The sequence below is a fragment of the Momordica charantia genome (assembly GCF_013281855.1).
Source record: "Momordica charantia cultivar OHB3-1 chromosome 10 unlocalized genomic scaffold, Mcharantia_2.0 BLBB01000010.1, whole genome shotgun sequence".
Lineage (NCBI taxonomy): Eukaryota > Viridiplantae > Streptophyta > Magnoliopsida > Cucurbitales > Cucurbitaceae > Momordica > Momordica charantia.
This window is the reverse complement of record NW_028275158.1, coordinates 3,320,792-3,336,441: the sequence shown is the minus strand read 5'-3', so window position 1 is coordinate 3,336,441 and position 15,650 is coordinate 3,320,792. Positions and strand designations below refer to the sequence as shown.

The 15,650-nt window shown below is 32.1% G+C and overlaps 2 protein-coding genes across 2 annotated transcripts; one reads left to right on the top strand and one right to left on the bottom strand.

Moving 5' to 3' along the window:
• Positions 1-6,955: 6,955 nt before the first annotated feature.
• Positions 6,956-7,942, top strand: LOC148208409 (ethylene-responsive transcription factor ERF109-like). The gene has a single exon (XM_088118527.1). It carries the CDS (start codon positions 6,997-6,999, stop codon positions 7,804-7,806), a length of 810 nt encoding a protein of 269 aa, XP_087974653.1. The 5' UTR covers positions 6,956-6,996; the 3' UTR covers positions 7,807-7,942.
• A 3,616-nt stretch (positions 7,943-11,558) lies between these two features.
• On the bottom strand, positions 11,559-14,805 carry LOC111017701 (Vacuolar import/degradation, Vid27-related protein). The gene is made up of 2 exons (XM_022293538.2): positions 12,972-14,805; positions 11,559-12,114 (listed from the first exon to the last, which is right to left on the bottom strand). Exons 1-2 carry the CDS (start codon positions 14,640-14,642, stop codon positions 11,833-11,835), a joined length of 1,953 nt encoding a protein of 650 aa, XP_022149230.2. The 5' UTR covers positions 14,643-14,805; the 3' UTR covers positions 11,559-11,832.
• Positions 14,806-15,650: the final 845 nt, after the last annotated feature.

The following is a 15,650-nucleotide window of genomic DNA, read 5'->3' as shown; positions in this document are numbered from 1 at the left end:
TAAAACCAATATTATTCCACCCAAGACCTCAAATCAAATAAAGTATCCTTAATCACCCTTCATTATTTTGTAACATTATATCAATCAAATCCCACCATAATGGCATTTTTAAAAATCACTTTTTTTTCTCCTTTTGGAGTCTGTATTATTGTAAAGTAAAATTTTCTAGCAGGGTTCCACTTTTTTTTTTTTTTTTAATTTCTTTTTTACCATGAAAAAGTTGTTGGCATGTAAAGTGATACGCACAAAAAGTTAAAAAAATATAGGTTTTAAAAAATGATTATTCAGTCCAAAAACTTGAGAGACTTGAGAAAATGATTTTTTTTTCTTTAAATTATTTTTAACTCTAGATTTTTATATTTATTTTATATTGATTTTTATATATGCAAGTCTTCTTGAGACATATAGATTTCTTCTTTTTTTTTTTGCCTAAAAAATATTTATTTTAGTTTCCTACAGTTAATTTTTTTAATCATACCGGCATTGTATGAACTTGTTTAAGTTATATATATCAAATTTTTTATTACAACAAATAGAATGAATAGATGTCACTTACCACTATGCGTCAACATTTGTTATTATGTATATCAAATGTAATAGGAATTTAATTGAAAAAAAATCCAACAAAAACTTTTACAAATCATGAAATAAAATGACAAATTTGATAAGACAGAGAAAATAAATAAATAAAAATAAAAAGTAAACATCTACTCATCATGTACATGAAAATTTGCCTAGAATGGTTTGCTTTTTCTCTAACTTCAAAATTCAAATAGAATAGGAGGTTTGAAAGTTTCGAGATGAATAAAATGAAATAAACAATAATAGGGACCACAATAAAATTTAAACTAATTTGTAATTAGGTTTATATATTTGGAAAATAATTATTTTTCCTGCCTAAATGAAGGGTTAGCTTTATAAAAATAAAATAAAATAACATTAAGGGTTAGCATGAAAATCGGCTCGTGAGTTCAGTTCACGTGGAAAGGAAACGGAAATAAATAAATAATAATAAATAAATTCAAAATTTAATATAGATTAACATTTAGCATTGTTAACCGTGTTTAATGTGATTTTAATATAATAAACTTGTTTCTATGAGGAAAAGATTTTGTCAGATTCCGTTCCGTTCGTCCGCGACCTGTCAAGAATCAACGGGAAATTCACCCTCCATTTCCCACGTTTTTACTTTAAATTTGTTTTTATACTTTTATCCAAAAGTTATCATTTTTATCCCTTCCTTCTTATTTCTATCTCATTTATCTTAGCAAAATTTCAGCACAATATTCCACTCATTAAATTTCTTGAATTATTAAAAAATTTTAAATTTTATAAATAGATACTAAAATGGTCACTTTTAGAGAAATAATTTGTTGAAAGAACTCATTTGGACATGCAAATTGGTTTCTTTTTCACCTTATTAAAATTGCAATATTGAAATTACAAGTTTAGATATATAAAATAAGCTTTAAAAAACTAAAAAAAAAATTCCATTAATTTTATAAAGATGATTAATGAAGACAGTTAGTTAAATTACGTAAAAGATGAATAATAATATTTAAAAAGGATTTCCATATAAACGTGCGGGCAAAAATCATTTAATTAAGAAACTGAATAATTGAGGTACAATGTAACAAAAAAGGCACTTTCCAAATATGAGAAAGAAAATATATACAATCATTGTGGAATGAATAACATAATAGTGAAAATTTTTGTTGAATAATTACTTTACAAATTAAATTATTATATGTTCTAACTCCAATATTTAAACCTATTTAATCTCTAAATTTATAAAAAATTCACGCAACCATAAATTTTGATGTAACATATTCATTATTAAGTCAATTCTGACCTATCAATTATGGTCAAGTTTGAACATTTTCTATAATTTTCAAAACACTTATAAACTTTAAATTATGTTCAATATCGTAAATAAAATATGGACATGACCCTTTTATTATATTTAGTCAATCCAACAGTCTATCACATCACGTATAGTAAATTTAAGCTTTTATTGTTATAATATAAACCATTTTGTTACTTGAATTTTATATTCTTTATTAATTTCCATCATTCATTCTTAATCCTTATTCCTTTTGGCTCGATATATTTTCAATAATTACTTTACAATTTTTACTATTTTCTATTATCTATTAATGAGACTTATGACTTTTTAATTAATTGTTTTGTAATTTCATTTTTTCTTTGTTTATTTATACTCTCAATCGTTTTTTTTCTAATAAATATTTTTACAAATTTCATTGATTCATGTAATTTTATTATGAAATATTAAAAATTTCTATTTAATTTTACGTTGTTGTAACTAATTCATATCAATAAAATTGTTGAAATGGAATTCACTATTATTAAATATTATAATAATAAAATATAATAATATTTTATATAAATGATGAATGTTCTAATAAAAAAAGATTTAAATTTATTTAAAGTATTTGTTACAGATTAATATTAAATAAATTATTATAATAATAAATATTTACTATCAATAAAATAATAATAATAAATTAAATTTTATTGTGGTTTTAATTAAAAATAATATTAGCACAATTTTTACTTTGTAATTAACTAGAAATAATAAATGAGTATCCGTGTAATTGTTATATTTTGTGTAATTATTATATATTTGATTTTCGTGTAATTGTAAATGAGTATCCGTGTAATTGTACAACCTCTATGAGTTTTTTTATTTCAATTCTAAAAACTCATCGTATTTTCATTTCTTATTGGTTTTTAATTGTTGATTTTATTTTATTTTTTTCCTCTTTTAAGAAAAGAAAAAAATTCAAAAAGACATGTTTCCACTAGCAACATTATTTAACCAAAGGGAATATAACCAATCCAATTTTCTCAATGACATTTCAAGTAAGAGTATGGACATAAATTTTACCCTTTCGAATTTTTAACCGATTCTTTTCGATTTTTTAACCGATTCTTAATCAGTAAACAAAGCCTAAATAAAATAAATGGTTTAAGGTTAAAATTGAAATTTTGCCAATAAAATACTAAAAATATTAAATACATTTAACTCGCTGAAATTGTGAGCAGTGCATACACGTCAGCACGTGCGTGTGCGGCGGAGTGCACTGTTCAGATTCGTCAAAGCCACGTGTCAATGAAGTCTCGATTGCTGTGGTCAAATTCTCTGTGCAGTCAACGACCACTTTCAAATGGAGTATTTAACATATTTTTAGTTTTTGTGGTTTTATGCTATTATTTATTTATTTTTAAATTTTATTTTCAATACTTCGCAGTCATAATTTTATTTTTAATAACCATTGGTTTTACTAATTTATGAAATAATAAATCAACTCACTCCATAACTGATCATGGTATTAAATAGTTGTCAACATATCGACATTTTATTGAAATTTTCGTGCATCTATAGATTTTCGATATCGACATGAGGGATAAATTGATATTTTCATAATATTAAAAAAAAGTTGACAGAATATGAAAAATATCAACAAAACCAACATAATATATTATTTTAACGTATTTAGAAACAGAAAATAATGTTTATTGGTTCATTTAAATATTTTTTACGATTTTTTTAATTTATCTAACTTTTTCAAAAATATCTATCGACATCGACATTCTATCGATTTTTCTATCCATATTTCCATGAAACTGAGACATTCCATTAATACCGACATTTAAAACCTTACCCTAAATGACTCAATTAGCTTAATAACTCGATATGGATAGTTCTCTATGAAAAATGAGGATCGATGCCTAACACCTAATCATCTACTTATCTTCCAGAAGGTAAAGAAAAAAAGAATTTTTTAAATAGTTAAATTATAAGTTTAGTTTTTTCTTTTTCAAATTTTTATTTAATAGATCTTTGAATTATAAAAAGTATCCTACATGTACCTTTAAAAAGCCCTTAATAAATCCATGAAATTCCAACTTTAAATCTAATGGGTTGTCTCTAACCTATTAAACATTTTCTTAAATGTAGAAACCTATTACATATAAAATTAAAATGTCATTAAAATATTCGACCCAAAATTGTGTCTAATAGGTCAATGAATTTTTAAAAATGTTTAATAGGTCATGAATTTATTTGATGCAAAATTTGAGGTTTAGAACATACTAAGACATTTTCTAAAGTTCAAGAATCTATTAAACACAATATTAAAAGTTTAAAGAGAACTATTAGACATTTTTTCTTTTTTAATTTAGGAACCTATCATACATAATTCTGGGAGTTCAAGAGGCCAAATTTGTAATTGAACAGAAAAAATTTAATATCAAAATACATCATTCACTTATCCTTTCACGACAAAAAAAAAAAAAAATTTGATCGAATAGACTTGACATAAAAGGATTAAAGTAAAATTATTAAAACATTCAAGATATTGTAGAATGATAAATTTTTTGTCAATCACCAACCTATCACATCATTATTTTGAATTAACGACAAAAGCATATATTTTAAAGTTTGTGACAAATTACAAATTTTGCATCTCTAAATTTAATCAAAAGAAGAAAGTTGACCAATCAAATAACATTACTTGCCATATGGTAACAATAATTAGTCATGTTAGATTGTGCCACCTGGTGGTTAGATAAAAAGAGCTAATTAAGTTCAAGTCCAATGATAGACTCAAAATTAATTAGTTCAAACCCTAAGTCTGACCAAAAGCTCGGTTAATAAAGGTATGACCACTCATTTAAATCTATTTAAAATCATTCCGAATGAGTCAAAAGGTTCGGTTCAAAATTTAGAGGGAAAAACTCCCAAAGATAGGAAGAGTTGAAGACGTTCCACAGACCAAGCATTCTAATCTTAGGCTAGAAGTTGAAGATTCTTCACCAAGTTAGAAGTCGAAAAATTTAACCTCTTAATTTAATTTTCGAGAAAAAATATCAAAGGACTATAAACTAGAAATCTTTGTAACACTCCTACATAAATATAAAATTAAGTTATTTATTCGAGTTTCTCCCCTCCAAAATTTACTGTAAGCATATGGACAAAATTAAAAAGAAAAAAAAGACCTACATTTGAAGCTCATGCTCTCAATTTCAACATTTAACATAAAAATTCCATACAAATAATAGTATGCTACATACTTTTGAACTCGCAAAAATCTACAAAATATTTAATATTTTAATTACTAGATCTTGAATCTATCATCTCAAAAGATATCTAAATTTATCATAATAAGATTTGATTTTGAAAAAGAGAAGGAAAGAAAAAAACTTTGAGGCGAATTTTGACTATGAGTTGAAAAGGTGGTTGGTGGTGACGTCAGATTCGAAGCATTTGGTACTTTGTAATTTTTGAGTTGTTGAAGTTCCATGTTTTTTTTATGCGTTCATTTCATCTGATCCCTTCACAAATATTCCATCTCTCTCTCTCTCTCTCATGTTGACCTTTTCAAAGTCAACCACTTCACCATTTAAAAAAAAAAAAATTTGTTTTCATTGTAATATATTAAATATTGGCGGGATAAAATTTGTAGTTTGAAAGTTTGTTTTTTCATTGACCTTTTCATGTTGGAGAATCTCTCAAGACTCGTTAAAGAGTTCATTTTGATAAATTTTCAAACTAAACTTTTTTATGTTGATCCAAATTTATTTGCTATAGATTAAATTCATTGTATTGGAGCGGTGATTAACATAGAACATTGTAGGTGCAAAGATGTTGCAATGTATGTGGGCCCTGTTTTACTAGAGTGAAATGACTGGCTTGAAACTCAAGACAAGTATTAGGATGTATTTGAGAGCGATGACTTTCGTTTTTATTGATAATGTTTGAAAAATTAAAAAATTGATTTTAGTAAAACATAAAATCACTTAAAATTGATTTTTAAGGTATTAGTCGGATGGTGATTTTGGAAAATTAATTATTCTTAAATCTATTTTTTCAAAATCAGTCCTTCCACCATCACTCTCAACAAACCTTTAATATACTTACTTTCATTTTCTTGTTCTCTAATGTTTCATTCAATTCAAAGGGTTAAAAGACATATTTTTCAAACTAAAAGGTTGTAGTTTGAATCTCCACCTCGCATACTGTATACTAAGAAACAAAGAATAAAAAAAGTAAATTTATTATCATTTACCACATAAAAGAAAAAATGCCTTCTTCTTTTTTTCTCTTTTTCCTTTGTGTGTACAGTATTATCCTTTTAGCATAAAAAATATCGAGATAGAGGTTAGTTTCAACTTTCAACCTCAAAGGAAGGAAATTGAGCTATGTTCATTAATGTTTACCAGTTTATCGTAATTATAATAATAGAGTTTAGTTGTAGTGTTTTTATGGGGTAGTTAATAAAAAAGTTTAGAGATATACAAACACAAAAAAAATCCTTTAATTCAAAACTATTTTTTGTTTCAGTTTTACGAGAGTTCCAAATAGATGAAAACAAAATCCAATGAAGTCAAGGCCTTAGGTGTGCACGGCCCCCGAATGAGATGGTTAATTGACATATTCTTCCAATCATGAGATTATAGTAATTGATATATTTATAATCTATGTCTATTATAAATATGTGTAAGATCCATTTCTTATACCCCACCCAATGGAAGACGAAAAGTCGACTCCACCCTTTGCCATCTCTAGCAAAATGAAATAAAAAATTAAGTTAAAAAAATAATAAAGAAAAAACCTTCAGTTTCCCAGCTCTTACAATAGTGGAGTTTTTACTGTTGGTTCAATCTTATCCATTTCCAAGGATTGGAGGAACCCACCAGAAACAGAAAGAGAAAGGGAAAGCCGCGTACTTTTGAACAAAATCACTTCCATTTCCAGTTTCAGCCGCGTCTAAACTAAACCTTCCAACAAATTCCAATTATATTATTAAAAATTCCAAAAATATCCAGCCTGGCCCCACCCAATTTCCCCCGCGTGCCAATTCCCCCATTTCCCTGTTACCACGTCATCACCCCCTCCGTATATATACCTCACTCCCCCACTCTCTCCTCACCGGAAATCCAAAATCCAAAATCCCTCTCTCTCTCTCTCTCATGTCCTCTTTCAAGCGATCTAAATCCGCTCAATCGCCGGAATCGCATCAATTTTCTCGCCTCCGCCGGATCTCCCGCGATCAGGAGCTCTCTGTAATCGTCACTGCGCTCACTTCTGTTGTCTCCGGCACCGTCTCCGATTCCTCTTCCATGGCGGATCGCTTCTGGCGCCACCTCCAGATTCCGCCGCCCGATTCTGCTTCTGCTTCTGATTCCGCTTCTGTTTCCGCCTCCGCTACTACTACTACTTCTTCCATCAGTTGTTCGAGTACGGACGCGATTTTTACTCCCTCTGTTCTCGAAACGTGTGGCATTTGTCGAATTGATGGATGTTTAGGGTGCGATTTCTTCCCGCCGTCGTCGCAGGGCGAAATTGAGGTCAAGAAGAGCGGCAAGAGGCGATCCAAGAAGACTTACAGAGGCGTGAGGCAGCGGCCCTGGGGAAAATGGGCCGCCGAGATCCGGAACCCTAAGCTCGCGACCAGAGTATGGTTAGGGACGTTCAATACCGCCGAAGAGGCCGCTCGCGCTTACGATAAAGCCGCGATTGAGTTCCGAGGGCCGAGAGCAAAGCTCAATTTTCCATTCACTGACGATTCCTTGAGAATGAGTTCAGAGCAGCAGCAGAGGCCGGAAAGCGAGATCTCGAAGAACAGTAGCGGTTCGGCGGCGATTGGAATCGGAAATGAAGATGAAATGTGGGGAGCGATTGCGAGAGATGAAATTGATCAATGGATGTCGACGATGGTGACGGATCACGGCGGCGATTCGTCGGACTCCGCCAGCACCGGGATTTGGGAATTCTCGTAGCGTACTGTCCAGCTCTCTCCCACTCGTATTTTTGAAGTGGAAATTTAGGTTGGAATTTTTTAAACATCTCGTGTATGGATAGTTAAAAGCTCCATCCATCACTAATTTTATGAATAAAATTGTATTTTTCTAAAAAGAGACTTCACTTTTTCAAACTTAAATTTCATTCTGTATATTCATCAAATCCAGCTCAATTGCTGGTAAAGTCCAATTAATTCAACCTTTTTTTTCCTTAAATTCAACATTTCTCATAAAATTAAATATGGCCAAAAATTATAAATAAATGGTCCATAAACTTTCTGTATCTTCTAATGTCTAAGTTTGGTAACTTTAATTAATTCAACTAATTGTATTATTTGGAAGAAGAATAACCTTATAAATAGCCTTGTAAATTGAGAAAATTGTAATGTTTTGTATATATCATTAGATAGGTTGAGGACGAGAAGGGTCAGATTCTGACATACCTAACAAAAGTCCAACTTGGTACCCAAACTTGAAACCAAGAATGCCACCAACGTGAAATCTGTTGATTAAGTGCTGGCTGTTAAAATAGTAGAATAATACCTTCCAAAGTTCACTTATAAAAGTGAGGTTCCTTCCCACAAAGGTACAATATGTTTATGCAACCTCATCAAGTTTGGTTCGACACTAACTTAGACCAAGTTCTAACTTAAACTTCGGATCGTATGTGATCAAGCTACATCGATACAAGATTCAATGTAGAAGTCTTCAAAACAATTGACTAAACATCCACCACATATCAGAAGTTTTATTCATCACCTCGTCGGGAATCCTAGCTTCTTCGACCTATGTTATGATGTACTAATACTATAGTCGAGAATTGAGATTACATATGAAATTTGATTGAAATTTAAAACAAAATATATTTTTGCTGCAAGAAAAGAAAATTAAATAGTTTCTTAATTGGGAGCGGTTTCAGGTCGGCTGCGGAGGAAAATCTTCAGGGCTGGCGTCATTCAGGGGATAACTGACCGCCACGAAACGGCCCCACCAACATACAATAGTATTCCACGTTTCTTTATCTACCAATGATCCTCTGCCACGTGTACAACTTTCACCAACTTGTGCTGCATTTTCGAACACGTGGGATTTTTTTTTATACCTTTTGTTTTTTTCTCTCCCACCTGTTTTTGGTTCTTTTATAAGAAAAGGAATATTAAAATATTTCATGTTGTTCATATTTAGAATGTGCTGAATTTTGTTTGATGCTAAAAGACCAAAAAGAGCGGTGGAAAAAAGATTAGGATTCGAATTGTGAAGTAATTATGGTCCCACTCCACACTTTCTTTCTTTCTTTTTTCTTTCTAACTATTTTTTAAATCCTTTTTAATTAAGAAACTAATTATTTTTCCTTTTTAATTTAATCATGACTAAGAGAGTCAACATGTTGCGTGTGCCACTCCACTTTGTCCAATTATTTATCTCTTTGTACAATATCATGTCAAACAAACCAACATTTATCCAATAGACACGTTACACCAGTATCTAATTAATAGACGTAAGCAATTTCTTTTTTAACGCAACATAATTAGAAAATTTTTAAATTGATTATGCTAAATAATTTAAGTTATAATTTTTTATGCAAAAATTAGGGATTGAAATAATTAAATAATGGTCTAAAGAAAAAAAATCAAAATTTATTTGATTCTAAAAAGGCATGGATGGTTTATTTTCTGTTTACTTTGTGCAAAAACACATGTGAGGCAATGTCAATGTCAGCAGATATGATACAATTAATTTAATCACCCTTTATAATTAATCTCGTGTTTAATTTAATTGGTATTCTCCCAAAATTCAATGGGAAACGACAAAATGTTTTTGATCACGTGTTAATTTCTTTGATAGTTTAGTCTTAGCTTAGGACAAAAATAAATAATTACCAAAATAAATAAATCACCTTCATTTTACTTGGATTCACACCTGGTTTTTTATTCTTACACAAAAGGGTTAATTTTTGCTGGTACGAAATAAAATTAACTAACTCAACTAATCAACTTATTTTTATTATTATAATAATAATATAACTGAGTTGCTAAAAAATTTGACATGTGATTATAACAGTGTTCTTTATTATATTATAGAACTTTGACATGTAATTATTTGTTTATTGCTGCAGTTGATTTTCCGTTTTCATAATGAAGTTGAAGACATGCTTTGGAAATAATAATTTAAAGTTGTTTATATAAAAAGGTAACTTTATTAATTATGCCACGTGGAACATTCATCGAGGAACATGTGTCTGGGTCTTAGTTTAAAAAGATGAGACCGACAAAGTTAGCTAACTAACCTAGTAGAACTTAGAAACCATGTTCGACATTGACTTGAAAACACAAATGTCACTGGTAGTATGACAGTGCAACGTTTTTTAGAGCTTCCAATTTTCTAAGTAACCAATTAAATTCAGCTTGAGACCAATTCATATTAAGTACTAACTTAAGTTTTGTAGTGTACGTAGCCTGGCTCTACACTGATATAAGGTTTGTTGACCATCACCTGAATTGATCAGACGTCCATTTGAATCTTACATCGACAATTCTCTTCTTTTTAACTTTTTGGAATTTTTTTTTTCAAATTTTAGTCAAATGTTAAAAGGTGATAGAGTAATTTCTAAAAATTGTTCTAGAGAGAAATAAAAATCTAAAATTTCCCATGGGAGTTACTTCCACATTCTTGTGGAGTTCAAAATTGTTTAGATGTGATTGAAAATTCGTTTTGAACTGAACATTAATTTGTTAAACATATTGCCGTGAGTCAAAATTTATCCATCAAGTTATCTCAATTAGGTATGTATAGTATTTATTTTATGACACGTCTACTTCAATCCAATGACACGTCATTTCTTCTGTTTAATATCATACCAATTCATATTGTCTCGCACAACAATTGAGATTATGGTTTCTCATCCTACCACGATTATATTTTATAGATGAACAATGAAAGATAAGTAAGAACCCGCGTTAATTCTCATTATCAACACATGCCAAATCATTCTACGAGACACTATCTTAGCTAGTACCATACCAATCATATAATTAGCTCCACGTCTTCTCTTTCTATGTCTACTTGTGATTTCTTTAATCCAATAGGAGTGTGATCAAATTAGATATATATATATATTTAAAAATACATTTGGATTAGTAGTTGGAGAATTAATTATACAGGAGAATAACTATTTTAGAAAGGGATGCTTATTCCCACATATTTTTTGTGTTACACTTTATTATTATTATTATTTAATGTAGCTTTCCATTCCAACAACACTTTGTTTTTGAGGAGAGTGTCCATTCTAATTTAATTTCTAATTAATTTCCTCTTAACTCCAACAGCTACACCTAACCTAATTATAAGACTGTGTCTGTTTTTATTTTTATTTTTTTATTTTTTTAATTTATAATTTTTTTTTCTGGTGGAGACCGAACCTTCAACGATTATCAGTTACCGGTTTTTTTGTAAAATAGGACAGTGAAAAATAGAACTTTAAATAGAAACACTAATGACAGGTTCATTGGAGTTGGAATCGCCAGGGCAACAAAATAACACATTTTAGTGTTTTTTATTGGTCCAACGCTGCATGCAACCGTTGAAATGGTAATGAGTATTTTATCCACGGAACTATGTTCGAATTGACAATTTGTTTTAGTATTTTATGACTGTCATGTTTAAGATTAGTGCACTTTTTCCTCAAAATCACCATAAAAGCACACACAGAAAGCAGAAACAAACACACGTCCTAAACCTCAACATGGTTTAAGCTATTTACAGAAAGAACACACTCCAAGCCAACACAGACACATTTCTCAGTGAAATAATAAATGAACCAATTTTGAAGCTCATAACACATATAAACACAATATTATGAGCAGGCAGTGATTAAAAAGAAAAATGGAGGACTATTTCTAATTACAACACATGAAGAGGAGCAGTACAGCTACAGGCACACATCAAATTCATGGAGATGAGAAAAGCGCACCCGTTTATCTCCATGTCATCGATGACCATGGCTTCTCATCTCTTTCCCGACAGGCTGATGGAGCTGACTTTCATTGGGGTAGCCACAACCAGTGGGGCTTCTGGAGAATCAGAGACAGCAAACTTGTCGTGCATGAATCGGCTCTCGACGATTGATTCATCCTTCAGCACGATCTTGTAGCAGTAACAGCTTTTGAGTCCTTGCTGATTCCGGTAGCAGTCGTGTGCACTGTTCTTTACTTGATGGAAGTCCCATATCACACTGAATTTTCCCACTGTTGCAACAAGGTGCCGCTCTTGTTTCCCACTCTCGGTTACCTGAAATTTGATGTCGATAAAAAGATTGTAAGCTCGCAAGTGAACCTTGCAGACTAAAGGAAAAGGAAGAGTGACAAAAGAATGTGTGGTATCGGCAACAAAAGTGGAAACAAGTCAATTTCTAGGATTCCAAAACAAGGGGAATTCTCTGTAGGAACCGAAGCTATGAGAGTACAATCGTCGTGACAGGAGCATAAAACAAAAAACAAAAAGAAAAGAAACATTGTAATATAAATCCAAAGACAACATATCACGAATTCCCCTGCCCATATTTTACCTTTCAAGTTACTGACCGCTAATTGATAATACTAATCGATAATGATTTCGTTTTTAGTTTTCTGTTTTTAAAAATTATACTGGCTTTCTCTGTGTTTTCATCTTTCTTAAAAGGTATTTGAATTCCTAACCAAATTTCAAAAACAATAATTAGTTTTTAATTTGGCTTAGATTTTGAAAATGTTTTTTTTAGAAAGTAGACACAGAAACGAAAAAACATTTATAAGCTTAATTTTTTAAAATAGAAAACCAAAATCAAAAAAATTATCCAACGTAGCCTTTGTCAAAGAAAACTGTCGTCACTCATTGATCTATTTTCTACCCGCAGCACCCATCCAGTTGGATAACCAATTTAAATAGATAAGTTTCCTATTCGGTGTCAAATTATCAGATCACTAAAAACTCATGGTTTAGTAAAAAACTAAGTATTTGATTGAAAAAACTTCGATTAGTAATGATATTATCAATTTATCCAAAAACAGTAATAAAACATTAAGCAACAGCAACCAACTAAGCCAGCCACAAAGCAGAGCAAGATTCAAGCACTCAAATTCAGAACAAGAGAACAAAGTTTTTCTTACCCATGAAAAGTGGCCACCATGAAAAGTATTATCGGTTCCAGCCAAATGGGAATCCAGAGGAGTCAGCTTCAGCAACCTGGGAGCTGGAATCCTGTTGCCCATCCGACCACTGAACCCAGTCTTCGTGTTCCCATCTTTATCAGTGAACAACGTGCAGATGAGTATCAAATAAGTATCAGTCGTCCCCAAAATCCACTTCCCATCATAAGTAACATCCACATGAGTAATAGGTGCACCGAGCCCCGGAAAGGCCGTTTTCGCCTGCCTCATCGACGTCTTCGAATACAGCCTAATCTTCCCATCAACAGACCCAACAACAATCGACCCATCCCCTGTTGTAGCAAAGCATTGGAAGTTCGTCCCTCTTGAAAACTGGTGCCCCTGTGTCCAGTTCAGAACCGGCGAATTATCAGCTCCAATGTTCTGAACCATTCCTCTCCGGTCTCTCATGTCCCATTGGCAAAGCCTGTTGTCGTCCAACCCCAAAAATGTCGACTCCGAAGGATCCAATTGCGACCCTTTATTGTCATTTGTGATGTCCCTCATTGTAATATCAGTGCCATCCTTTTCAAACTTCCATTCTGTAACTATTTTTCCCGTTTCTATATCAAGCTGCTGGAGCCCTGATGCGTGGGGCTTTCCTTCCTTCAATGGACTCATGAGGAGCATATTTGTCTCTGCCCTCATGAGAAGAGCCTTCTTCGGCGTTGATTGAGCTGTGTTCGGAGAATTTCTGGAATTGAACTTCAATGAAACGCCTTTCCCATGAATTCCATGGCTTAGATTCTTGTACACCTGAACCCCGGAATCGTTCACCAAGAAGCTGTTATCCAATGCCCCTAATGTCAAGCTTTGTACTCCATTAGCAGCCTCCTCAAACTCCTCTATTAGGTCCTGTTTTGCCCGGACTGGCGCTGATGGCTCCGGGCTCTTCCCGAAATCAAGATCGGCTTCTTCCCATACCGAATCATCAGCCACCTCTGGCTTCAACCACCCAATGAACTCCTTCCCGTAAATCTTGACCTTGTTCTCTTCGGTTGCTTTAATCCCGTAGACATTCTCAAACAAACAGTCTTGGAAGTCCGTCACGAAATTCCGGTACTGCTCGTCGCTGGGAAATTTTAAAGCCCACACGCCTTTGTCCACAAAATCGACGCGCCGCTGATCGCCGAACATCTTCAATTGCATTTCCGTCGAAACCAGAGCTCTGACCTTCGCCCCCACTTTGAGTACCCAACGTAACTGACCTCTCCCAGCCGACGAATTGGCTTTACAACCGTCGTCGTCATCCTCTTCGTCGTCTTCGTCGTTATCTCCATCGACGTTCGCCGTCTTGACAAAAGCGTAAAAAGTGAGTTTCTCGGAGACGATCCACTTTGCTCTGGGGGTGTTTCCGCCGATATGAAGGTAAAGTTTCACAGCGTTCTTGGAATTAGGTATCTGAGAAGGGGAAGAGGAGCCATACTTGAGCTTAAGAGCTTGGAGTTTGGCCTCGACATCATCGATTGGAGGTGGATTACCAGTCGATTTGGCTCCAGAGATTGATTGTGGCCTCAGTTCTTTCTCAGCGTCTTCGTATTCTTTATAATCTTCCTCTTCCTCTTCCTCTTCTTCCTTATACTCATCGGAGTCTGAAAGTTCAACGTCCTCGCGGCTCTGCCCGGTACCCATTTCCGTCCGAGCGATCTGCCAATGGGGAAAACGAGCTTCGGATTTTGGGATTGGGAAGAGAAAATCAGGAGGAATTTCAAGAAATTTGATCGCGAAGGAATCGAGCTTTCTGAGAATTCCAAGTTTTGGGAGCCAAATGTTAGGGCAGTGTTAATAAATCTGAAATTCAGGTTTGTTCGTTTGAGTATTTATCGTGTGTGCACGATCAATCGTGTACTCGATTCGCGTAGCGTACGTCTAACGCTTACTTGCGGGTTAAGAAAATGAAGATGCTTCTGGTTTTTTTTTTTCCCTCTCTCTCTCATTTTCTTTTCTTTTTTCTTTCTTTTTTAGAATGTTTTATTTTCTCTTAATTGTGTTAAAATTAAATTGCAGAAATGGTCGAAAAGTTTTAAAAATAGCAGAAAAGGAAAGGAAAAAAATATTTTCTCACGTTTAAATCGAATATTGAGATTTTTTTTAGTATAACGTATGAAGGTGGGAATATTCATTTTGACGGCTATTGAGATCTAATTAATATAATCATGATATATTAATAAATTGTAACGTAAATATGAACCATATTTAATTAAACCAAGTATGGTCAACTATATATATATATTATCCAAAATTGCCAAATATATTCAACATTATAGTTTTGAATGATGCATTAATTAACCTTAATCACTGATTGAGTAATTAAACTGAAACTGAACTTGTTCGCACATATTTCAAGAAAGATGGAAATGATATATTTAATTGATCATTTTATGCCAACCAGTTTCCTCGAACAAATTTTATAAATAAAATAAAATAAAATATGTGAAAATTTAAATGGTTCCAATCAAAAAGTCGTAAGTTCAAATTTCCACTCATTTAAGAAAATGATAATTTTATTAATGTATTTTAATTTTAATGACAAAATTTTATGTCCTTTATAGCATCCAATGAGACTATTTATTTATTTGATTTACCAATTTTATGCCTTCTGATATAATTTGAAGATACTTTAATTTATAACTAATCCCA

Bases quoted from the DNA above. Each gene is read 5' to 3' on its own strand.
- LOC111017701 (XM_022293538.2), bottom strand. From the start codon at position 14,642: ATGGGTACCGGGCAGAGCCGCGAGGACGTTGAACTTTCAGACTCCGAT. The intron at 12,115-12,971 runs GTAAGAAAAACT...ATCAAATTTCAG, and splicing joins ATGGTGGCCACTTTTCATGG to GTAACCGAGAGTGGGAAACA.
- LOC148208409 (XM_088118527.1), top strand. From the start codon at position 6,997: ATGTCCTCTTTCAAGCGATCTAAATCCGCTCAATCGCCGGAATCGCAT.